We start from the raw sequence: 25966 nt of genomic DNA on the forward strand, positions 1-25966 counted from the left end.
GCTTTTAGGAGAAATGGAATGGCATGATAGGACATCCCTGACAGGTTCGATGCGGGTGGGGGGTGTCCTCTCAATGTCTCATTATTTAGATGGATGGTAGATGGAGGCCCCGAAGCTGCATATAGTGGGCAGCTAGCTAGCTGGGTAGAGGCCCTGAAGCTGCATGTAGTGGGCAGCTAGCTAGCTGGATGGAGGCCCTGAAGCTGCATGTAGTGGGTAGCTAGCTAGCTGGATGGAGGCCCTGAAGCTACATATAGTGGGTAGCTAGCTAGCTGGGTGGAGGCCCTGAAGCTGCATGTAGTGGGCAGCTAGCTGGGTAGAGGCCCTGAAGCTGAATGTAGTGGGCAGCTAGCTAGCTGGGTAGAGGCCCTGAAGCTGCATGTGGTGGGCAGCTAGCTAGCTGGATGGAGGCCCTGAAGCTGCATGTAGTGGACAGCTAGCTAGCTGGATGGAGGCCCTGAAGCTGCATGTAGTGGGAAGCTAGCTAGCTGGATGGAGGAGGCCCTGAAGCTGCAAGTAGTGGGCAGCTAGCTAGTTGGATGGAGGCCCTGAAGCTGCATGTAGTGGGCAGCTAGCTAGCTGGGTGGAGGCCCTGAAGCTGCATATAGTGGGCAGCTAGCTAGTTGGATGGAGGCCCTGAAGCTGCATATAGTGGGCAGCTAGCTAGCTGGGTGGAGGCCCTGAAGCTGCATGTAGTGGGCAGCTAGCTAGCTGGGTGGAGGCCCTCGGGATACCGAACGCAGAACAGTTGACTAGGGTATTATTCCAGTGGATTACAGAGAGAGAGAGAGAGAGAGAGAGAGAGAAGAGAAGAGAGAGAGAGAGAGAGAGAGAGAGAGAGAGAGAGAGAAGAGAGAGCGAGAGAGAGAGAGAGAGAGAGAGAGAGAGAGGTTCATCCCAAATGGCACCCTATTCCATATATAGTCCACTACTTTTCACCAGGGCCCATAGGGCTCTGGTCAAAAGTAGTGCACTATATAGGGAATAGGGTGCCATTTGAAACGTAGCACAAGAGCGAGGTGTACTGCATGGAGCTGGTAGAGAGTGTGACGGAAGGCATAAAATGGATCAGTCAATGATTTTAGCAGACGTCGTGACGTTCGCTCTTTGCTTAGTGTTTTAATCATCTTGAGAGTGAAAACAAGAGCGTGGGGGAGGTTAGCGGTACCATGATACTGATCACCGCTGTATCAGTCATCGGCTGAAGCAATCAACTGAGTACGGGCAAGCACTCTGTTGAGAGGGCAAGTCAAATGAAGCTGTGGTCATTCCGGCTGATATTGGACTCGTGGACTAGTGATATTGAACTGGCTCTAATGGTTTTTAGTACCAGTGATGTCACATACTAACCAGACAGGGACCAATGCACTCTATGCCACAGTATCAATCTGCTTCAGTTGAATATTTCCAACCATTTTGACATCAAACAACAGTAATTAACTGTGGGCTATAACTACCAGACCTGGGTTCAAATACTATTTCAAATATCTCAATTACTTTTACATACAAATTCAGATATATTTTATTTTAATATTTTAATGTGTTTTGGAAACACACTGGGAAAAATATTTGAAAATACTCAAATACACACCCATGCATGTGATGTGGTGAAACAGGGCCTTCTAAACTGATCATGTGATGTGGTGAAACAGGGCCTTCTAAACTGATCATGTGATATGGTGAAACAGGGCCTTCTGAACTGATCATGTGATGTGGTGAAACAGGGCCTTCTAAACTGATCATGTGATATGGTGAAACAGGGCCTTCTAAACCGATCATGTGATGTGGTGAAACAGGGCCTTCTAAACTGATCATGTGATATGGTGAAACAGGGCCTTCTAAACTGGTCATGTGATGTGGTGAAACAGGGCCTTCTAAACTGGTCATGTGATGTGGTGAAACAGGGCCTTCTAAACTGATCATGTGATATGGTGAAACAGGGCCTTCTAAACTGATCATGTGATGTGGTGAAACAGGGCCTTCTAAACTGATCATGTGATGTGGTGAAACAGGGCCTTCTAAACTGGTCATGTGATGTGGTGAAACAGGGCCTTCTAAACCGATCATGTGATATGGTGAAACAGGGCCTTCTAAACTGATCATGTGATGTGGTGAAACAGGGCCTTCTAAACTGATCATGTGATATGGTGAAACAGGGCCTTCTAAACTGATCATGTGATGTGGTGAAACAGGGCCTTCTAAACTGATCATGTGATGTGGTGAAACAGGGCCTTCTAAACCGATCATGTGATGTGGTGAAACAGGGCCTTCTAAACCGATCATGTGATATGGTGAAACAGGGCCTTCTAAACTGATCATGTGATGTGATATGGTGAAACAGGGCCTTCTAAACTGATCATGTGATGTGATATGGTGAAACAGGGCCTTCTAAACCGATCATGTGATATGGTGAAACAGGGCCTTCTAAACTGATCATGTGATATGGTGAAACAGGGCCTTCTAAACTGATCATGTGATGTGGTGAAACAGGGCCTTCTAAACCGATCATGTGATATGGTGAAACAGGGCCTTCTAAACTGATCATGTGATATGGTGAAACAGGGCCTTCTAAACCGATCATGTGATATGGTGAAACAGGGCCTTCTAAACTGATCATGTGATATGGTGAAACAGGGCCTTCTAAACCGATCATGTGATATGGTGAAACAGGGCCTTCTAAACCGATCATGTGATATGGTGAAACAGGGCCTTCTAAACCGATCATGTGATATGGTGAAACAGGGCCTTCTAAACTGATCATGTGATATGGTGAAACAGGGCCTTCTAAACTGATCATGTGATGTGGTGAAACAGGGCCTTCTAAACTGATCATGTGATGTGATATGGTGAAACAGGGCCTTCTAAACCGATCATGTGATATGGTGAAACAGGGCCTTCTAAACTGATCATGTGATGTGATATGGTGAAACAGGGCCTTCTAAACCGATCATGTGATATGGTGAAACAGGGCCTTCTAAACTGATCATGTGATATGGTGAAACAGGGCCTTCTAAACTGATCATGTGATGTGGTGAAACAGGGCCTTCTAAACTGGTCATGTGATGTGGTGAAACAGGGCCTTCTAAACCGATCATGTGATATGGTGAAACAGGGCCTTCTAAACTGGTCATGTGATGTGGTGAAACAGGGCCTTCTAAACCGATCATGTGATATGGTGAAACAGGGCCTTCTAAACTGATCATGTGATATGGTGAAACAGGGCCTTCTAAACTGATCATGTGATATGGTGAAACAGGGCCTTCTAAACCGATCATGTGATATGGTGAAACAGGGCCTTCTAAACCGATCATGTGATATGGTGAAACAGGGCCTTCTAAACTGATCATGTGATATGGTGAAACAGGGCCTTCTAAACTGATCATGTGATGTGGTGAAACAGGGCCTTCTAAACTGGTCATGTGATGTGGTGAAACAGGGCCTTCTAAACTGGTCATGTGATGTGGTGAAACAGGGCCTTCTAAACTGATCATGTGATATGGTGAAACAGGGCCTTCTAAACTGATCATGTGATGTGGTGAAACAGGGCCTTCTAAACTGATCATGTGATGTGGTGAAACAGGGCCTTCTAAACTGGTCATGTGATGTGGTGAAACAGGGCCTTCTAAACCGATCATGTGATATGGTGAAACAGGGCCTTCTAAACTGATCATGTGATGTGGTGAAACAGGGCCTTCTAAACTGATCATGTGATATGGTGAAACAGGGCCTTCTAAACTGATCATGTGATGTGGTGAAACAGGGCCTTCTAAACTGATCATGTGATGTGGTGAAACAGGGCCTTCTAAACCGATCATGTGATGTGGTGAAACAGGGCCTTCTAAACCGATCATGTGATATGGTGAAACAGGGCCTTCTAAACTGATCATGTGATGTGATATGGTGAAACAGGGCCTTCTAAACTGATCATGTGATGTGATATGGTGAAACAGGGCCTTCTAAACCGATCATGTGATATGGTGAAACAGGGCCTTCTAAACTGATCATGTGATATGGTGAAACAGGGCCTTCTAAACTGATCATGTGATGTGGTGAAACAGGGCCTTCTAAACCGATCATGTGATATGGTGAAACAGGGCCTTCTAAACTGATCATGTGATATGGTGAAACAGGGCCTTCTAAACCGATCATGTGATATGGTGAAACAGGGCCTTCTAAACTGATCATGTGATATGGTGAAACAGGGCCTTCTAAACCGATCATGTGATATGGTGAAACAGGGCCTTCTAAACCGATCATGTGATATGGTGAAACAGGGCCTTCTAAACCGATCATGTGATATGGTGAAACAGGGCCTTCTAAACTGATCATGTGATATGGTGAAACAGGGCCTTCTAAACTGATCATGTGATGTGGTGAAACAGGGCCTTCTAAACTGATCATGTGATGTGATATGGTGAAACAGGGCCTTCTAAACCGATCATGTGATATGGTGAAACAGGGCCTTCTAAACTGATCATGTGATGTGATATGGTGAAACAGGGCCTTCTAAACCGATCATGTGATATGGTGAAACAGGGCCTTCTAAACTGATCATGTGATATGGTGAAACAGGGCCTTCTAAACTGATCATGTGATGTGGTGAAACAGGGCCTTCTAAACTGGTCATGTGATGTGGTGAAACAGGGCCTTCTAAACCGATCATGTGATATGGTGAAACAGGGCCTTCTAAACTGGTCATGTGATGTGGTGAAACAGGGCCTTCTAAACCGATCATGTGATATGGTGAAACAGGGCCTTCTAAACTGATCATGTGATATGGTGAAACAGGGCCTTCTAAACTGATCATGTGATATGGTGAAACAGGGCCTTCTAAACCGATCATGTGATATGGTGAAACAGGGCCTTCTAAACCGATCATGTGATATGGTGAAACAGGGCCTTCTAAACTGATCATGTGATATGGTGAAACAGGGCCTTCTAAACTGATCATGTGATGTGGTGAAACAGGGCCTTCTAAACTGATCATGTGATATGGTGAAACAGGGCCTTCTAAACTGATCATGTGATGTGGTGAAACAGGGCCTTCTAAACTGATCATGTGATATGGTGAAACAGGGCCTTCTAAACTGGTCATGTGATGTGATATGGTGAAACAGGGCCTTCTAAACCGATCATGTGATATGGTGAAACAGGGCCTTCTAAACTGATCATGTGATATGGTGAAACAGGGCCTTCTAAACTGATCATGTGATATGGTGAAACAGGGCCTTCTAAACTGATCATGTGATATGGTGAAACAGGGCCTTCTAAACCGATCATGTGATGTGGTGAAACAGGGCCTTCTAAACTGATCATGTGATGTGATATGGTGAAACAGGGCCTTCTAAACTGATCATGTGATATGGTGAAACAGGGCCTTCTAAACTGATCATGTGATGTGATATGGTGAAACAGGGCCTTCTAAACTGATCATGTGATGTGGTGAAACAGGGCCTTCTAAACTGATCATGTGATATGGTGAAACAGGGCCTTCTAAACTGATCATGTGATATGGTGAAACAGGGCCTTCTAAACTGATCATGTGATGTGGTGAAACAGGGCCTTCTAAACTGATCATGTGATATGGTGAAACAGGGCCTTCTAAACTGATCATGTGATGTGGTGAAACAGGGCCTTCTAAACTGATCATGTGATGTGATATGGTGAAACAGGGCCTTCTAAACCGATCATGTGATATGGTGAAACAGGGCCTTCTAAACTGATCATGTGATGTGATATGGTGAAACAGGGCCTTCTAAACCGATCATGTGATATGGTGAAACAGGGCCTTCTAAACTGATCATGTGATATGGTGAAACAGGGCCTTCTAAACTGATCATGTGATGTGGTGAAACAGGGCCTTCTAAACTGGTCATGTGATGTGGTGAAACAGGGCCTTCTAAACCGATCATGTGATATGGTGAAACAGGGCCTTCTAAACTGGTCATGTGATGTGGTGAAACAGGGCCTTCTAAACCGATCATGTGATATGGTGAAACAGGGCCTTCTAAACTGATCATGTGATATGGTGAAACAGGGCCTTCTAAACTGATCATGTGATATGGTGAAACAGGGCCTTCTAAACCGATCATGTGATATGGTGAAACAGGGCCTTCTAAACCGATCATGTGATATGGTGAAACAGGGCCTTCTAAACTGATCATGTGATATGGTGAAACAGGGCCTTCTAAACTGATCATGTGATGTGGTGAAACAGGGCCTTCTAAACTGATCATGTGATATGGTGAAACAGGGCCTTCTAAACTGATCATGTGATGTGGTGAAACAGGGCCTTCTAAACTGATCATGTGATATGGTGAAACAGGGCCTTCTAAACTGGTCATGTGATGTGATATGGTGAAACAGGGCCTTCTAAACCGATCATGTGATATGGTGAAACAGGGCCTTCTAAACTGATCATGTGATATGGTGAAACAGGGCCTTCTAAACTGATCATGTGATATGGTGAAACAGGGCCTTCTAAACTGATCATGTGATATGGTGAAACAGGGCCTTCTAAACCGATCATGTGATGTGGTGAAACAGGGCCTTCTAAACTGATCATGTGATGTGATATGGTGAAACAGGGCCTTCTAAACTGATCATGTGATATGGTGAAACAGGGCCTTCTAAACTGATCATGTGATGTGATATGGTGAAACAGGGCCTTCTAAACTGATCATGTGATGTGGTGAAACAGGGCCTTCTAAACTGATCATGTGATATGGTGAAACAGGGCCTTCTAAACTGATCATGTGATATGGTGAAACAGGGCCTTCTAAACTGATCATGTGATGTGGTGAAACAGGGCCTTCTAAACTGATCATGTGATATGGTGAAACAGGGCCTTCTAAACTGATCATGTGATATGGTGAAACAGGGCCTTCTAAACCGATCATGTGATATGGTGAAACAGGGCCTTCTAAACCGATCATGTGATATGGTGAAACAGGGCCTTCTAAACTGATCATGTGATATGGTGAAACAGGGCCTTCTAAACTGATCATGTGATGTGGTGAAACAGGGCCTTCTAAACTGATCATGTGATATGGTGAAACAGGGCCTTCTAAACTGATCATGTGATATGGTGAAACAGGGCCTTCTAAACCGATCATGTGATATGGTGAAACAGGGCCTTCTAAACTGATCATGTGATATGGTGAAACAGGGCCTTCTAAACTGATCATGTGATATGGTGAAACAGGGCCTTCTAAACTGATCATGTGATATGGTGAAACGGGGCCTTCTAAACTGATCATGTGATATGGTGAAACAGGGCCTTCTAAACTGGTCATGTGATATGGTGAAACAGGGCCTTCTAAACCGATCATGTGATATGGTGAAACAGGGCCTTCTAAACTGATCATGTGATATGGTGAAACAGGGCCTTCTAAACTGATCATGTGATGTGGTGAAACAGGGCCTTCTAAACTGATCATGTGATATGGTGAAACAGGGCCTTCTAAACTGATCATGTGATGTGATATGGTGAAACAGGGCCTTCTAAACTGATCATGTGATGTGGTGAAACAGGGCCTTCTAAACTGATCATGTGATATGGTGAAACAGGGCCTTCTAAACTGATCATGTGATATGGTGAAACAGGGCCTTCTAAACTGATCATGTGATGTGGTGAAACAGGGCCTTCTAAACTGATCATGTGATATGGTGAAACAGGGCCTTCTAAACTGATCATGTGATATGGTGAAACAGGGCCTTCTAAACCGATCATGTGATATGGTGAAACAGGGCCTTCTAAACCGATCATGTGATATGGTGAAACAGGGCCTTCTAAACTGATCATGTGATATGGTGAAACAGGGCCTTCTAAACTGATCATGTGATGTGGTGAAACAGGGCCTTCTAAACTGATCATGTGATATGGTGAAACAGGGCCTTCTAAACTGATCATGTGATATGGTGAAACAGGGCCTTCTAAACCGATCATGTGATATGGTGAAACAGGGCCTTCTAAACTGATCATGTGATATGGTGAAACAGGGCCTTCTAAACTGATCATGTGATATGGTGAAACGGGGCCTTCTAAACTGATCATGTGATATGGTGAAACAGGGCCTTCTAAACTGGTCATGTGATATGGTGAAACAGGGCCTTCTAAACCGATCATGTGATATGGTGAAACAGGGCCTTCTAAACTGATCATGTGATATGGTGAAACAGGGCCTTCTAAACTGATCATGTGATATGGTGAAACAGGGCCTTCTAAACTGATCATGTGATATGGTGAAACAGGGCCTTCTAAACTGATCATGTGATGTGGTGAAACAGGGCCTTCTAAACTGATCATGTGATATGGTGAAACAGGGCCTTCTAAACCGATCATGTGATATGGTGAAACAGGGCCTTCTAAACCGATCATGTGATATGGTGAAACAGGGCCTTCTAAACTGATCATGTGATATGGTGAAACAGGGCCTTCTAAACCGATCATGTGATATGGTGAAACAGGGCCTTCTAAACTGATCATGTGATATGGTGAAACAGGGCCTTCTAAACTGATCATGTGATGTGGTGAAACAGGGCCTTCTAAACTGATCATGTGATATGGTGAAACAGGGCCTTCTAAACTGATCATGTGATATGGTGAAACAGGGCCTTCTAAACCGATCATGTGATATGGTGAAACAGGGCCTTCTAAACTGGTCATGTGATGTGGTGAAACAGGGCCTTCTAAACTGGTCATGTGATGTGGTGAAACAGGGCCTTCTAAACCGATCATGTGATGTGGTGAAACAGGGCCTTCTAAACTGATCATGTGATGTGGTGAAACAGGGCCTTCTAAACCGATCATGTGATATGGTGAAACAGGGCCTTCTAAACCGATCATGTGATATGGTGAAACAGGGCCTTCTAAACCGATCATGTGATATGGTGAAACAGGGCCTTCTAAACCGATCATGTGATATGGTGAAACAGGGCCTTCTAAACCGATCATGTGATATGGTGAAACAGGGCCTTCTAAACCGATCATGTGATATGGTGAAACAGGGCCTTCTAAACCGATCATGTGATATGGTGAAACAGGGCCTTCTAAACCGATCATGTGATGTGGTGAAACAGGGCCTTCTAAACCGATCATGTGATGTGGTGAAACAGGGCCTTCTAAACCGATCATGTGATGTGATATGGTGAAACAGGGCCTTCTAAACTGATCATGTGATGTGATATGGTGAAACAGGGCCTTCTAAACTGATCATGTGATGTGATATGGTGAAACAGGGCCTTCTGAACTGATCATGTGATGTGATATGCTAGCTATGGATAAAAACATTGTTTCCTTGGTTGGTGTGTATAGCAGGAGAGGAGAGTAGATCAGTTGAACTGAATGGCTGAAATCTGGCATCCTCTGTGTTAAACAGCTTTAAATCCTGGACTATCTGTTGACTATAGTAGAATCACACACAGACACACACACACACACACACACACACACACACACACACACACACACACACACACACACACACACACACACACACACACACACACACACACACACACACACACACACACACACACACACACACACACACACACACACACACACACACACACACACACACATTTTCTAGATCAAAGTCATTCTGCTTCCACTAATGCTGTCCAAATTGCATATTTAAAAGAATGAATCATGGATACAGCCCTTTTACAATTTCCCATATTCATACAAGTTGCACAACAAAAAAATTATTATGTTTAAAAACAGAATAATTTAAATACAGTTAATGTTGTTAAATATATAGAGGGATTCGTTTCAATTAAACAAAATAAATGAATGCATTCCATGATTGTTGCTTTTCAACCTCAGCAAGAATCTCTCTAATTAATTCTAATTACAATACAGACACAACGTTTCAGCCAAAAGGCAGACGGGCTACTAATAATCCCTGTCATGTATAGCAAGCAGGTCATCTCCTGTTAGGAGGAAAACAGGTCAAGTAGCCATTGAGGTCTTTTAGGCTGTAAATGAAGGGAGTGATCTGTAGCACCAGCTATCCCTTACTTACAACCATGACAATAGGATAATATCTCCACTCCTCTCCAAATCAGAATATAATAGACACGTATCATAAAACTCTAACAGCAAAGTTTACCATCTGGGAAAAAGCTTGTTTTTTTTTAACCCGAGAAGTAACATTTTCCTGTGCAACTTGTAAATTTGTATTCACACTTTTACCGTCCAGAACAACAATTAGTAAAAAGACAGAAGAAACCACGTCAACATAAATCGCAAACAAAAAGGCTTGAAACATTAGACTAATGTTTTGAGGTCATTTCTTAATTGCCAGCTGTTCGACAATAATCTCTTAGGAAACAATCTGAAGACATACTATCGGCAGACTGATACACCTCACAGCATGATGCATTAACAGTAAATACATGTATCTCCTGGAAGATGACACCTTCAATGTGCTTGGGTTTTTTTTTTTTTTTCTTGCTTTAAAAGTGAAGATTGCCTGAGTGGCGTTGAGAGAGAGTGACTTGCATACTTTATTCCGTGATGAATGAAAAGAAAATACCTTTCTTGTGAGAAGCTTCTGTTTTGGGGCCTTGTGGGTCTAATAACAAAACAAAAGATAATGATTAAAACACAACATACTCTAACAGCAAGTACTCACATTGTTTTTCTCAATGCGGAAAACAACAATAAAAAAACACATCTAGTATCACAACTTGCCAACACTTCAGAACTTATACAGGTAAGTGTGCGGCAGGGAAAGGAAGGAAAAATTGTGGTGGCCAAAATACTGAAGGCAATAGCAGGAAGGAGGGATGCACAAGTTTGTGTTGGAGAACGTCATAGCGGGTCGGGCAGGAGAGGAGGCGATGCAGAGATGAGAGGAGGGGTAGAGCAGGGGTGCAAGGCATAGTTCTTCACGGTAGGCAGAAGGTGAGGTTAGCAAAATGCACTAAGATGAAAAACATCAGACAAAGGAAAGATGCATAGACTACATGTTAAACTGGCTTCGCTTAGATCTGCTTGCATCATTTGGCTTTAAATGCTTAAATGCTTACATTTTCTTATCAAGCAAAGTGTTTCAAACAAATTTTCTAATAAATGGGATATAAAAATCTTTTTTTAAAATTTTTTTTTTTAGATTTTATTAATCTAAAAAAAATTATATTTTTACCTCTTCCACTCGGGGGGACCCCTGCAACTGAGCAGCAAAATTGGTGCAACACAAGAGAACAGGAACAGGAAGTGTACTTAGTGGACGAAGTGATATTAAACACAAAGGCTCACACACAGAAGTGAGCAATTCATTGTTTTACAGTACCTGGGCCTTTTCCAGTTATTCCGGAAATGACCTTTTTTAATAAATTGCCATGACTGAAGTTGGCCATGCATCATTTCAAACCTGGTTGGCTTTTTACCAATCCAGTACAACAAACCAGCTTGTTACAATTCAAGATAGAAGAATTAGTCCCCGTATTGCACTTATTTGGTAAGCATATCAAATAAATAAGGCATGCAAAAGATAACACCAAATACCTGATAATAACCTTAATTTTTCAACCTGTTCAATCTCACCTTTTACATCCAAAGGCTGTTAATGATAAGGTACTGTACATAACACATACATTAACACAAACATACATTTCAGTAATTGTGTCAGCCATAGTTCAGATCTTAATCAGTTTGACAGAAAGTTTGTTCCTTCCCAGATGACATTTGCTGCTCATTTGACATACTTCCGGGTTCATTCCTAACTCCTCTCTCCTGTCGACATAGAGGAAGTATTATTCCACAGTACATAGTGAACGTATTTTTCTCAACGAATATGTTGTTGTGTTGATGCGTTTTGCCTTTGTGCCCCGGAGGCACATTGAATATGTAAACCAGGCGACATGCAGCCCCGCCTACTTTTCCCTATACCTGACAAGTGTCAACGATGAGAGATGGCGACTACACAGAGCTGAAGTCTTTGTGGGGGATATTTTAATCTATCAACGTCGGGAGAAAAGGAAATCGTTCTTTAAGATAGATGGAAAGTATTCTGCATGATCATGAACTGTTGTAGACCGGTGATTCAAACTCTATAATCTGACCTGGATCCAGTGAGGATAATTTTTCTTCCTCTTGTTGTTACACTCTGCACGCAAGGCAATCCCTATTGTGTCAACCTAAGCTTGGGTTTATCCTCTGTGCCAAGGATCTATATGAGATCTGAAAACCTGATCCAAACATTAAACAACAACTTGTTTTCTTTCTTCCAAGCTTGCAATCTCATAATGGCTAATTACTAGCAGTGTGTAAAATCTAATTCTCCATGCTTTGCAGAGAGGTACAGGCTTTGTTCAACATAAAAAAAATAGTGGATAATCAGCTATAAGAAAGCACATCCGAGTTTTAGAATGAATCCATCTGGGCCTGGTAGCATCTCAGTCACGCACCGTTTCACAAAAGGACAAATCTCGAAAGGCGACAGTTAAAAATGTCTAGCAGGGAAAATAAAAACATTTGCTTGTGGTATTGGATTATATTGTCAGAGTAAACAATTATATGGCAACTTTAATGTCACACTCAAGTGTGATCACCGTTTTCCCACTTCCCAGTATCAAAAAAGAAATGACCCAAATGACAGGAAGTGACAATAGCCTTCATGACACCATCTCCTCTCCTCCTCACAGTACTATTAGAGAAGCTTCAGTGACCAGACGGAAAGATACAGCATCCGAGTCAACCATTCAACCATTCTCACATTCATTAAATTAGAAAGTGTTAATGTTTGACATCGTGCTGAATAGCAATATCAAGGGCAACAATAGGGGTTTAATATAATCTTTGATATTATTTGATATTATCTCATTAAAATTAATAGAATAAAGCTACTGTTTATTTCTTTTGAAAGGTATTTCTCATTTGTTTACATGTACAGTAGACTCATACTAAGAACAGATTTTTACAAAGTACTACAGTAGTGGATGGTTGGATACTACAACTATCTGTCCTATCCTGACCTGTCCTGCTGTCCTGTCCTATCCTGTTCTATCCTATCCTGACCTATCCTGTCCTGTCCTATCCTATCCTGTCCTATCCTGTCCTATCTTGTCATGTCCTGTCCTATCATGTCCTGTCCTATCCTGTCCTGTCCTATCCTGTTCTGCTATCGTATCCTGTCCTGCCATATCCTGTCCTATACTGTCCTATCATGTCCTGTCCTGTCCAATCCTGTACTGCTGTCCTATCATGTCCTATTATGTCCTGTCCTATCCTGTCCAATCCTGTGGATGCTGTCTTATCCTGTCCTATCCTATTCTGTCCTATCCTATAAAATGTATGTAGTTCTGTCCTTGAGCTGTTCTTGTCTAATGATGTTCTGTATTATGTCATTCTGAAATGATGTTTCATGTTCTGTGTTGGACCCCAGGAAGAGTAGCTGCTGTTTCTGCAACAGCTAATGGGGATCCTAATAAAATACCAAATACCTATCCTGTCCTGCTGTCGTACCCTGTCCTATCCTATCCTGTCCTATCCTATCATGTCCTGTCCTATTCTGTCCTGCTGTCCTATTCTGTCCTATCCTATCCTGTCCTGTCCTATCCTGTATATGCTGTCCTATCCTATCATGTCCTGTCCTATTCTGTCCTGCTGTCTTATCCTGTACTATTCTGTCCTGCTGTCCTATCCTGTCCTATCCTGTATATGCTGTCCTATCCTGTCCTATCCTATCATGTCCTGTCATATTCTGTCCTGCTGTCCTATCCTGTATATGCTGTCCTATCCTATCATGTCCTGTCCTATTCTGTCCTGCTGTCCTATCCTGTCCTATCCTATCCTGTGTATGCTGTCCTGTCCTATCCTGTCCTATCCTATCCTGTGTATGCTGTCCTATCCTTTCCTGTCCTATCTCCTGCTGTCCTATCCTGTCCTATCCTGTTCTGATGTCCTATCCCGTCCTATACTATCATGTCCTGTCTTATCCTGTCATATAATGCTGTCCTGTCCTATCAAATCAAATCAAATGTATTTATATAGCCCTTAGTACTTCAGCTGATATCTCAAAGTGCTATACAGCCTAAAACCCCAAACAGTAAGCAATGCAGGTGTAGAAGCACCGTGGCTAGGAAAAGCTCCCAAGAAAGGCCACAACCTAGGAAGAAACCTGGAGAGGAACCAGGCTATGAGGGGTGGCCAGTCCTCTCCTGGCTGTGCCGGGTGGAGATTATAACAGAACATGGCCAAGATGTTCAAATGTTCATAAATGACCAGCATGGTCAAATAATAATAATCACAGGCAGAACAGTTGAAACTGGAGCAGCAGCACGGCCAGGTGGACTAGGGACAGCAAGGAGTCATCATGCCAGGTAGTCATCATGCCATCATGCCTGTCCTTTCCTATCCTGTCCTGCTGTCCAATCCTGTTCTGCTGTCCTATCCTGTCCTATACTATCATGTCCTGTCTTATCCTGTCATATCCTGCTGTCCTGTCCTATCCTATCCTATCTTGTCCTATTCTATCATGTCCTGTCTTATCCTGTCATATCCTGCTGTCCTGTCCTATCCTGTCCTGCCCTCTAACAGTGGGCTGACTGCTACATTATCCATTCAATTTTCTGCTGTGTCCTTGCAATTCTGCCTCTCCTTAGACTTTGAAACATGATCAATACTTTTGTCATAACTCTGGGGAGAGTCACGCCTGCAATGATATTAAACGTCTACTCCCAGGGCAATATAGCAGTTCAGTCCGAATGTTTAGATCCTAGAGAATCCATTACCAAGGCAAGCATCCAGAGTAACACTTTTGACTATTCTCGGGACCTAAAATGTCTTCTCATTCACCAAACATAGTGAATTAACTCAAATAATTCAATTTACATAGATTGTTTTAAGAAGAAGGCAGACTAAAGTTTTACTGTCAGTACATAAATGCAGTTAATGGTTGGTGTGTGTGTTATATCTGGGAATATAACTCTGGTTGGGGATTGTTCTTTAATGAACCCACACAGTACAATAAAGAACCCTTGTCCACTCCTTTAATATTCCTGAAGTAGTCAGCAGATCAGTCCGGGTGGTTCCCTGTTGCCATGCGTATGTGAACACAGCAGCATCTGAACACTGCCCCCTCCCCCCTTTCTCATTAGGGTATTCCATTAATCCTATTAGTTACCCATTAAACTAGTGCTGATAACACCAAATGAACGCCAAGCCCCACCAGCTAATAATATTTCATCTCCCCAGTCAGGTAGGTTGAAACAAAAAGAGAATGAAAAGAAGAAGAGGTAGAACTGAGAGAGAGAGAGAGAGAGAGAGAGGGAGAGCGAGAGAGACTCTGTGCGTAAGGAAAAAGAAGCCAGAAGCCAGAAACAGTAAATATATGGCAGCAAGGACTGTATATTTACAGATGTTGACTTGTCTCGCAAAAATTCAGAAGCAAAGTGACACAGCTAGTTCATTGTGAAAGCGTTTGGTTACACTGATCATCACTGTGATGTGACATGGCAGGCTTTAAAGGAAGGAAGCTGCTTGGGAGAAAGAGGAGAGAGCAGACTAAGTGACTGACTGACTGTCTGCCTGTCTGACTGGCTGTCTGACTAGCTGACTGACTGGCTCACTGTCTGACTGGCTGACTGACTGTCTGAATGACTGACTGACCGACCGACCGACCGACCGACTGACTGACTGGCTGGCTGACTGGCTGACTGTCTGAATGGACTGACTGACTGACTGTCTGACTGGCTGAATAGACTGACTGACTGTCTGATTGGCTGACTGTATGACTGGATGATTGGCTGTCTGACTGACTGACTGGCTGATTGTTTGACTGACTGAATGTCTGATTGACTGGCTGACTGTCTGTCTGAATGGACTGAATGACTAACTGGCTGCCTGGCTGTCTGATTGGCTAACTGTATGACTGGATGACTGACTGATTGACTGTCTGATTGGACTGACTCACTGTCTGAATGGACTGACTGTCTGAGTAGACTGACTGGCTGACTGTCTGATTGGCTGACTGTATGACTGTCTGACTGTCTGATTGGCTATCAGACTGGCTAACTGGCTGATTGACTGTCTGATTGACTGGCTGACTGTCTGTCTGAATGGACTAACTGGCTGACTGACTGGCTGCCTGGCTGTCTGATTGGCTGAATGTATGACTGGCTGACTGACTGATTGACTGTCTGATTGACTGACTGACTGTCTGAATGGACTGACTGACTGTCTGAATAGACTGACTGACTGGCTGACTGACTGGCTGACTGTCTGATTGGCTGACTGTATGACTCCATGACTGGCTGACTGTCTGTCTAACTGGCTGACTGACTGTCTGAATAGACTGACTGGCTGACTGACTGACTGGCTGACTTATTGACTGGCTGATTGAGTGGCTGACTGTCTGTCTGAATGGACTGACTGACTGTATGACTGGCTGACTGACTGTCTGACTGGCTGATTGTCTGTCTGACTGACTGTCTGACTGACTGATTGTCTGTCTGACTGACTGTCTGACTGACGGACTGTCTGAATAGACTGACTGGCTGGCTGGCGGATTGTCTGACTGGCTGACTGACTGGCTGACTGGCTGATTGGCTGTCTTGCTGTCTGATTGGCTGGCTGTCTGTATGACTGGTTGACTGTCTGATTGACTGACTGACTGTCTGACTGACGGACTTTCTGAATAGACTGACTGACTGGCTGATTGTCTGACTGTATGACTGGCTGACTGACTGTCTGACTGGCTGATTGTCTGTCTGACTGGCTGTCTGACTGGCTGATTGGCTGGCTGGCTGTCTGTCTGATTGACTGTCTGATTGACTGACTGACTGTCTGAATGGACTGACTGACTGTCTGAATGGACTGACTGTCTGAATGGACTGACTGACTGTATGACTGACTGACTGGCAGACTGGCTGTCTGACTGTCTGATGGACTGCCTGACTGTCTGACTGTATGACTGATTAACTGATTGGCTGTCTGACTGTCTGATGGACTGTCTGACTGTATGACTGACTGACTGGCAGACTGGCTGTCTGACTGTCTGATTGACTGACTGTCTGAATGGACTGACTGACTGACTGTATGACTGGCTGTCTGACTGTCTGACAGGCTTGACTGATTGACTGTCTGAATGGACTGACTGGCAGTCTGAATGGACTGATTGACTGATTGGCTGTCTGATTGACTGACTGACTGTCTGAATGGACTGACGGACTGATTGACTGATTGGCTGTCTGACTGGCTGTCTGACTGACTGTCTGATTGACTGACTGTCTGAATAGACTGACTGACTGTCTGAATGGACTGACTGACTGGCTGACTGATTGGCTGTCTGACGGACTGTATGACTGTCTGACTGTATGACTGATTGACTGTCTGATTGACTGACTGTCTGAATGGACTGACTGACTGATTGACTGATTGGCTGTCTGACTGGCTGTCTGACTGACTGTCTGATTGACTGACTGTCTGAATGGACTGACTGACTGTCTGAATGGACTGACTGACTGGCTGTCTGATTGGCTGTCTGACGGACTGTCTGACTGGCTGACTGTATGACTGACTGACTGACTGACTGTCTGATTGACTGACTGACTGACTGACTGACTGTCTGAATGGACTGACTGACTGGCTGTCTGATTGGCTGTCTGACGGACTGTCTGACTGGCTGACTGTATGACTGACTGACTGACTGTCTGATTGACTGACTGACTGTCTGAATGGACTGACTGTCTGAATGGACTGACTGACTGATTGACTGATTGGTTGTCTGACTGGCTGATTGACTGACTGGGGATAGGTGGTGTCTGGGGGGTGTTGGGGAGGGGAGAGTAGCTGTATGACTGACTGACTGTCTGATTGGCTGTCTGACGGACTGTCTGACTGGCTGACTGTATGACTGACTGACTGACTGACTGACTGTCTGATTGACTGACTGACTGTCTGAATGGACTGACTGTCTGAATGGACTGACTGACTGATTGACTGATTGGTTGTCTGACTGGCTGTTTGACTGGCTGTCTGACTGTCTGATTGACTGACTGGGGATAGGTGGTGTCTGGGGGGTGTTGAGAAGGGGAGAGGTGGTGCGTGTTGGGGAGGGGAGAGTAGGTGTGTTGGGGGGTTGGGAAGGGGAGAGTAGGTGTGTTGGGGAGGTTGGGAAGGGGAGAGTAGGTGTGTTGGGGGGTTAGGAAGGGGAGAGTAGGTGTGTTGGGGGGTTAGGAAGGGGAGAGTAGGTGTGTTGGGGGGGTTGGGAAACGGAGAATAGGTGTGTGTGTGGGGGGTGTTGAGAGGACTATCTTAACCTTCTTAGCCGATGTTAGAGATTGAACGTTAAAGTGTAATGAATTAAATATAAAAAATAAACTCATAGACCATACATGGGAGGTCCCAAATGTGTCAGAAGGATATTTCCCATTTTCCATTCCAATAGAGATCCTGCTAAATCAATTAGAAGGCTTCCCCACAGTGAGTCCCAGTCATGATCAGCATAATTTCCTCTCATGCCAGCACATTCGTAGCTTCAGGCAATTCTCTGCTCTTTCTCTCCCTGTTTTTCACTCTTGCTGTGCCTCCACATTAGCAGAGGTGGTGGTAGATTGAGGAGGTGTGCTCCGTTGTTAGACCTACAGAGAACCTTCTAACGTTCTAATGTTCTAAAGAATGCCTTCTAACGTTCTAATGTTCTAAAGAATGGCTTCTAACATTCTAACATTCTAATGTTCTAAAGAATGCCTTCTAACGTTATAGCATTCTAATGTTATAAAGAATGCCTTCTAACGTTCTAACATTCTAATGTTATAAAGAATGCCTTCTAACGTTGTAGCATTCTAATGTTCTAAAGAATGGCTTCTAACGTTCTAACATTCTAATGTTCTAAAGAATGCCTTCTAACGTTGTAGCATTCTAATGTTCTAAAGAATGGCTTCTAACGTTCTAACATTCTAATGTTCTAAAGAATGGCTTCTAACGTTCTAACATTCTAATGTTCTAAAGAAGGCCTTCTGATGTTCTAACATTCTAATCTTCTAAAGAATGCCTTCTAACATTCTAATGTTCTAAAGAATGCCTTCTATCATTCTAAAATTCTAATGTTCTAAACAATGCATTATAACGTTCTAATGTTCTAAAGAATGCCTTCTAACGTTGTAGCATTCTAATGTTCTAAAGAATGGCTTCTAACGTTCTAACATTCTAATGTTCTAAAGAATGGCTTCTAACGTTCTAACATTCTAATGTTCTAAAGAAGGCCTTCTGATGTTCTAACATTCTAATCTTTTAAAGAATGCCTTCTAACATTCTAATGTTCTAAAGAATGCCTTCTATCATTCTAAAATTCTAATGTTCTAAACAATGCATTCTAACGTTCTAATGTTCTAAAGAATGCCTTCTAACATTCTAACATTCTAATTTTCTAAAGAATGCCTTCTAACATTCTAATGTTCTAAAGAATGTCTTCTAACGTTCTAACATTCTAATGTTCTAAAGAAGGTCTTCTAACGTTGTAACAATCCAAAGTTCTAAAGAAGGTCTTCTAACATTCTAATGTTCTAAAGAATGGCTTCTAACGTTCTAACATTCTAATGTTCTAAAGAATGCCTTCTAACGTTCTAATGTTCTAAAGAATGCCTTCTAACGTTCCAACATTCTGATGTTCTAAAGAATGCCTTCTAACATTCTAATGTTCTAAAGAATGCCTTCTAACGTTCCAACATTCTGATGTTCTAAAGAATGCCTACTAACGTTCTAATGTTCTAAAGAATGCCTTCTAACGTTCTAATGTTCTAAAGAATGCCTTCTAACGTTTGAATGTTCTAAAGAATGCCTTCTAACATTCTAACATTCTAATTTTCTAAAGAAGGCCTTCTAACGTTCTAACGTTCTAATGTTGTAAAGAATGTGTTCTAACGTTCAACATTCTTATGTTCTAAAGAAGGCCTTCTAACGTTCTAATGTTCTAAAGAATGCCTCTGCAGTTCTACAATTCTATAAACAATATTTTTGCCATTCTAATTCTCGAAAGAACATAGCAGTTCAAACGTTCCATTGTGTTTACTGAATATCTTATAAACAACCCCCCATCATTCTCGGAGCTCTGACTAAAGATGTTTCTTAGTCTTTGTACAGACTATCATTATTAAGAAATGACCTGCCAGCCTGTTTATTTCATGAATGGGATTCATGTGTTTGGCTGGCAGGGATGGGAGAAGGACTGCTTGAATGAGTGAGTCTACCACACACTACAATACAGTGTTGACCTGACAGCCATGACTAACCTCTGAATCTATCTCACATTGTTCCATCCCATGACAATAGGCCTTTCGCCTCACACTAGTCATATGATTAACATTATACTTTACGTAAAGTCATGTATTTTCCCTTAATATGCAAAGACCTTTTTACATTAGAATACTGTTATTTTTCATTGGAGTTTTTAGCAAATATCTGACCCTATTTACACTCACCAGCATGAAAAATGCTATTGTGCTTTTTGTATGAAAGCACTTGACAATCCCACTGAGGCTGAGCGGATCCTGTAGTGAGCACTTTCTCTGGGCAGTGTACTATAACGGTGATGTAGTAGGTTTAGCTGAAAGCAGAACTCTACAGGTCAGACAAGCCAGTGCATCCTATAATCCGTCACAATGTCATCGGTGTTATCATTGTGAATTGAGACGTGGGCTCCAAAGATAACATTCAATACATTCATAAAAAGCCTCTGTACATAAAACAGTTTAGACAGCAAAGAAAGAATGTTTTTGCTGTTTGTTGTTGTTGCAGTGAACGTCGTGAGCGAAGTGAAGAGACGTTATGTAGTCTAACTGTATGAGTAGATGTGTTTTTGCAACTCTAGCCGGCTGAATAATTCATGCTTAGTCACAGCAAACACTCCTGGATTCAGTACTTCATATACTGAGATATCATACTCATGGAAATCACATGTAATATACCTGTAAAAAGGCACAGCAAACACTCCTGGATTCAGTACTTCATATACTGAGATATCATACTCATGGAAATCACATGTAATATACCTGTAAAAGGCAGAGCAATTCATGGGCCAAAACATCATGTTTACATGTTAAACACGGACCCAGAGTAGCAGTCCCATTGTAGTTAGTTAACGTGAAATATTTGCAGAGTATCAAAGCATGTATCTTAGATAGATAGTCAGAATCAAATTCTTTCAATTGTCTTCAGAAACCATGCTCATCTCAGTGTAATGTATGGAAACGGGTTGTTTGTGAGAGTGGTTTCTCATGCAGAACATTGGATTCATATTTTTGTCTTATTATTATGTTATTCGTTCCATAATTGTGATGGGAATATAAAAAAAATATATATACATATATATATATGTGTTTTGTAAACCATAAATCATGTAAATTATACCACCTCAGATAAGGATGTACAGAAAAAAATGGTGGTATTAATACTAGAGAAAAAATATATTGTAAAATAGAGGAACTCTCATAAAAATTATATTCTTTCAAACAATTTTGGATTTTTGGGGTTGATACATTTGGAGGGTTGCCACAACGGTGCTCCGCCATTGAACATCATAGCGTGGACTGATTCATCATAACGCGGCTGTATTGCTGATCATAGTTCAATAAGGAAACCCCTCTGACATGTATCTTTATGGGGGCTTCCATATAGGGAAAGGTCACTTTTAACGTCACGGAAAACATGTTTAGCAACACACTACCTACAGTATAACCACCAAAACAGACATTCAGGACATTGAGACGGTGGTGACGTTTTTACAGGAATGTAGCCAAAATAATAACGTGACTCCATTTCATTGTAGCCACATCCTGTAAATATATGGAGGACTTGTGAACATCGTAACAGCCTAATTCAATATTTTTTACGGTTTAATAGTGTTAAGTGTTTAAGGTGTAAAAAGTGTTCAAAAGTGTTATGTTTAATGTGTGAATAGATAATGTATAATGTACTCAAAGATCCAACTCATTTCAATCAGAATTATTTGCTTAAGCCCAAATCAATAGTAAAATAAAGATATCATATCTATTGATATTATGTAGATTTCATAGTTTAACTACACCGTCCTCTCTTTACTATCCTGACTGGAATATGTTATTTCTGGTTGTGCTTGGCTACATTCCTGTTTTATCCCACTGTGTCTCGGTGGCTGCTCCTACCTTTGAAATTAGGTCTGATTCTTGCATCGTAACCCGAAACTTTACCCATGAGTTTGTCCAGGAACTCAGAGGGAGGCATTGGGGAGGCGGCTTTTCGAGCCGCAGATTCTTTAGAGGCTGCCAAGCTAGAGAAAGAAGAGAGAAAGGAAAAGTAGGGAGAGAGAGAGAGAGAGAGAGAGAGAGAGAGAGATGGGTGCACAACTGAGATTTGAATGGTGAGTTGTTGTCATACACAACAGCATTCTGAGAGTAATCCAATCCAACAAGGATTTTCTTTTGAGGGATGCTACCATTACTGATTCCCTTCACCTGTCCATTTGCTAGATACTGTGAATCAATAGGAAGTCAACTACTTTACTTGTCTTCCAAATAAATATATAGCAGTTTGATTAGCTCCATGAGCAAAGTATGAACGTTTTAGGAAGTATCCGCTTCATGAGTTATATGCTCAGATAATATTGATTATCCATTAAGTTGTTGTTATTTGACTCCCTCACATCGTAGCCTACAACACAGAACGGTATGCTTGGATATGTTCTACATATTTTTGTATTTACTTTTTTAAATCCATCAATAAAATAGTATTATACACAGAATAAAAAGCTAGGTTTACATAACTACAAATATCTGTAACCTCACAATCCATTTCCTATGATGACAGGATAATAAAATAATCAACGTTTTTCGAAAATACCAAAAACATACCAACTTATAGCTCCAAAAAGAAAGCTGAAAACAGAAAATAGGTTAATTACTTCCCAATTGTTTGGTGCAGGGAGAATTTGCATATCCAGAATGAACCTCTTATGGATAATTAGGATGACAGATGATGACCAGGGTGGCTTTTCCATTAATGTTTCATGCATGCAGTCTTCTGAAACAGATGAAATAGATGAGATGAAATAGATGAGATGAGGAGAAAGAAAATAACAAACATGTTACAGTAACCACCGCCGCAAAATACAACTGACATCACGTCATCATGTGATAATAACACCAACGACAAGCCTTTTTTAAAATATACAGCTGTGATCATTAACCCAACAACAAAGGTCATATTTTGTCATATCAGCTCAAAAGGTATTCCTACACATATTAACCAACTGCCCCCCCCCCCCCATCAGTAGACTAACATATTAACCAACTGGCCCATCAGTAGACTAACATATTAACCAACTGCCCCCATCAGTAGACTAACATATTAACCAACTGGCCCATCAGTAGACTAACATATTAACCAACTGCCCCCATCAGTAGACTAACATATCAACCAACTGCCCCCATCAGTAGACTAACATATTAACCAACTGCCCCCCATCAGTAGACTAACATATTAACCAACTGCCCCCATCAGTAGACTAACATATTAACCAACTGCCCCCATCAGTAGACTAACATATTAACCAACTGCCCCCCATCAGTAGACTAACATATCAACCAACTGCCCCCATCAGTAGACTAACATATTAACCAACTGGCCCATCAGTAGACTAACATATTAACCAACTGCCCCCCATCAGTAGACTAACATATTAACCAACTGCCCCCATCAGTAGACTAACATATTAACCAACTGCCCCCATCAGTAGACTAACATATTAACCAACTGCCCCCATCAGTAGACTAACATATTAACCAACTGCCCCCCATCAGTAGACTAACATATCAACCAACTGCCCCCATCAGTAGACTAACATATTAACCAACTGGCCCATCAGTAGACTAACATATTAACCAACTGCCCTCATCAGTAGACTAACATATTAACCAACTGCCCCCATCAGTAGACTAACATATTAACCAACTGCCCCCCATCAGTAGACTAACATATTAACCAACTGCCCCATCAGTAGACTAACATATTAACCAACTGCCCCCCCATCAGTAGACTAACATATTAACCAACTGCCCCATCAGTAGACTAACATATTAACCAACTGCCCCCATCAGTAGACTAACATATTAACCAACTGCCCCATCAGTAGACTAACATATTAACCAACTGCCCCCCCCCCCCATCAGTAGACTAACATATCAACCAACTGCCCCCCCCCATCAGTAGACTAACATATTAACCAACTGCCCCATCAGTAGACTAACATATTACCCAACTGCCCCCATCAGTAGACTAACATATCAACCAACTGCCCCCCCCCCATCAGTAGACTAACATATTACCCAACTGCCCCCATCAGTAGACTAACATATCAACCAACTGCCCCCCCCATCAGTAGACTAACATATTACCCAACTGCCCCCATCAGTAGACTAACATATTAACCAACTGCCCCCCCCATCAGTAGACTAACATATTAACCAACTGCCCCCCCCCATCAGTAGACTAACATATTAACCAACTGCCCCCATCAGTAGACTAACATACTAACCAACTGCCCCCATCAGTAGACTAACATATTAACCAACTGCCCCCCCCCCATCAGTAGACTAACATATTAACCAACTGCCCCCATCAGTAGACTAACATATTACCCAACTGCCCCCATCAGTAGACTAACATATTAACCATCTGCCTCCCCCCATCAGTAGACTAACATATTAACCAACTGCCCCATCAGTAGACTAACATATTAACCAACTGCCCCCATCAGTAGACTAACATATTAACCAACTGCCCCCATCAGTAGACTAACATATTAACCAACTGCCCCATCAGTAGACTAACATATTAACCAACTGCCCCCATCAGTAGACTAACATATTAACCAACTGCCCCATCAGTAGACTAAACATATTAACCAACTGCCCCCATCAGTAGACTAACATATTAACCAACTGCCCCATCAGTAGACTAACATATTAACCACCTGCCCCCATCAGTAGACTAACATATTAACCAACTGCCCCATCAGTAGACTAACATATTAACCACCTGCCCCATCAGTAGACTAACATATTAACCAACTGCCCCATCAGTAGACTAACATATTAACCAACTGCCCCATCAGTAGACTAACATATTAACCAACTGCCCCCATCAGTAGACTAACATATTAACACACTGCCCCATCAGTAGACTAAGATATTAACCAACTGCCCCATCAGTAGACTAACATATTAACCAACTTCCCCCATCAGTAGACTAACATACAGTGCCTTGCGAAAGTATTCGGCCCCCTTGAACTTTGCGACCTTTTGCCACATTTCAGGCTTCAAACATGAAGATATAAAACTGTATTTTTTTGTGAAGAATCAACAACAAGTGGGACACAATCATGAAGTGGAACGACATTTATTGGATATTTCAAACTTTATTAACAAATCAAAAACTGAAAAATTGGGCGTGCAAAATGATTCAGCCCCTTTACTTTCAGTGCAGCAAACTCTCTCCAGAAGTTCAGTGAGGATCTCTGAATGATCCAATGTTGACCTAAATGACTAATGATGATAAATACAATCCACCTGTGTGTAATCAAGTCTCCGTATAAATGCACCTGCACTGTGATAGTCTCAGAGGTCCGTTAAAAGTGCAGAGAGCATCATGAAGAACAAGGAACACACCAGGCAGGTCCGAGATACTGTTGTGAAGAAGTTTAAAGCCGGATTTGGATACAAAAAGATTTCCCAAGCTTTAAACATCCCAAGGAGCACTGTGCAAGCGATAATATTGAAATGGAAGAAGTATCAGACCACTGCAAATCTACCAAGACCTGGCCGTCCCTCTAAACTTTCAGCTCATACAAGGAGAAGACTGATCAGAGATGCAGCCAAGAGGCCCATGATCACTCTGGATGAACCGCAGAGATCTACAGCTGAGGTGGGAGACTCTGTCCATAGGACAACAATCAGTCGTATATTGCACAAATCTGGCCTTTAT

The 25966-nt window shown here is 42.3% G+C and overlaps 1 protein-coding gene across 5 annotated transcripts in view; it reads right to left on the reverse strand.

The window, feature by feature from the left end:
* Positions 1-25966, reverse strand: part of glra1 (glycine receptor, alpha 1) — a 109266-nt gene that overhangs the window by 69657 nt on the left and 13643 nt on the right. The window contains exons 2-5 of one of the 5 annotated variants that reach the window (XM_036943408.1): positions 22837-22860; positions 22132-22256; positions 11154-11180; positions 10542-10580 (exon numbers count right to left, since the gene is read on the reverse strand). In XM_036943408.1, the coding sequence (XP_036799303.1) occupies positions 10542-10580; positions 11154-11180; positions 22132-22256; positions 22837-22860 (215 nt within the window). The remainder of the gene's footprint in view (positions 1-10541; positions 10581-11153; positions 11181-22131; positions 22257-22836; positions 22861-25966) is intronic. The other 4 variants (XM_036943410.1, XM_036943409.1, XM_036943412.1 and 1 more) reach the window with 4 other exon arrangements.

This window comes from Oncorhynchus mykiss, chromosome 14 (genome assembly GCF_013265735.2).
Source record: "Oncorhynchus mykiss isolate Arlee chromosome 14, USDA_OmykA_1.1, whole genome shotgun sequence".
NCBI lineage: Eukaryota > Metazoa > Chordata > Actinopteri > Salmoniformes > Salmonidae > Oncorhynchus > Oncorhynchus mykiss.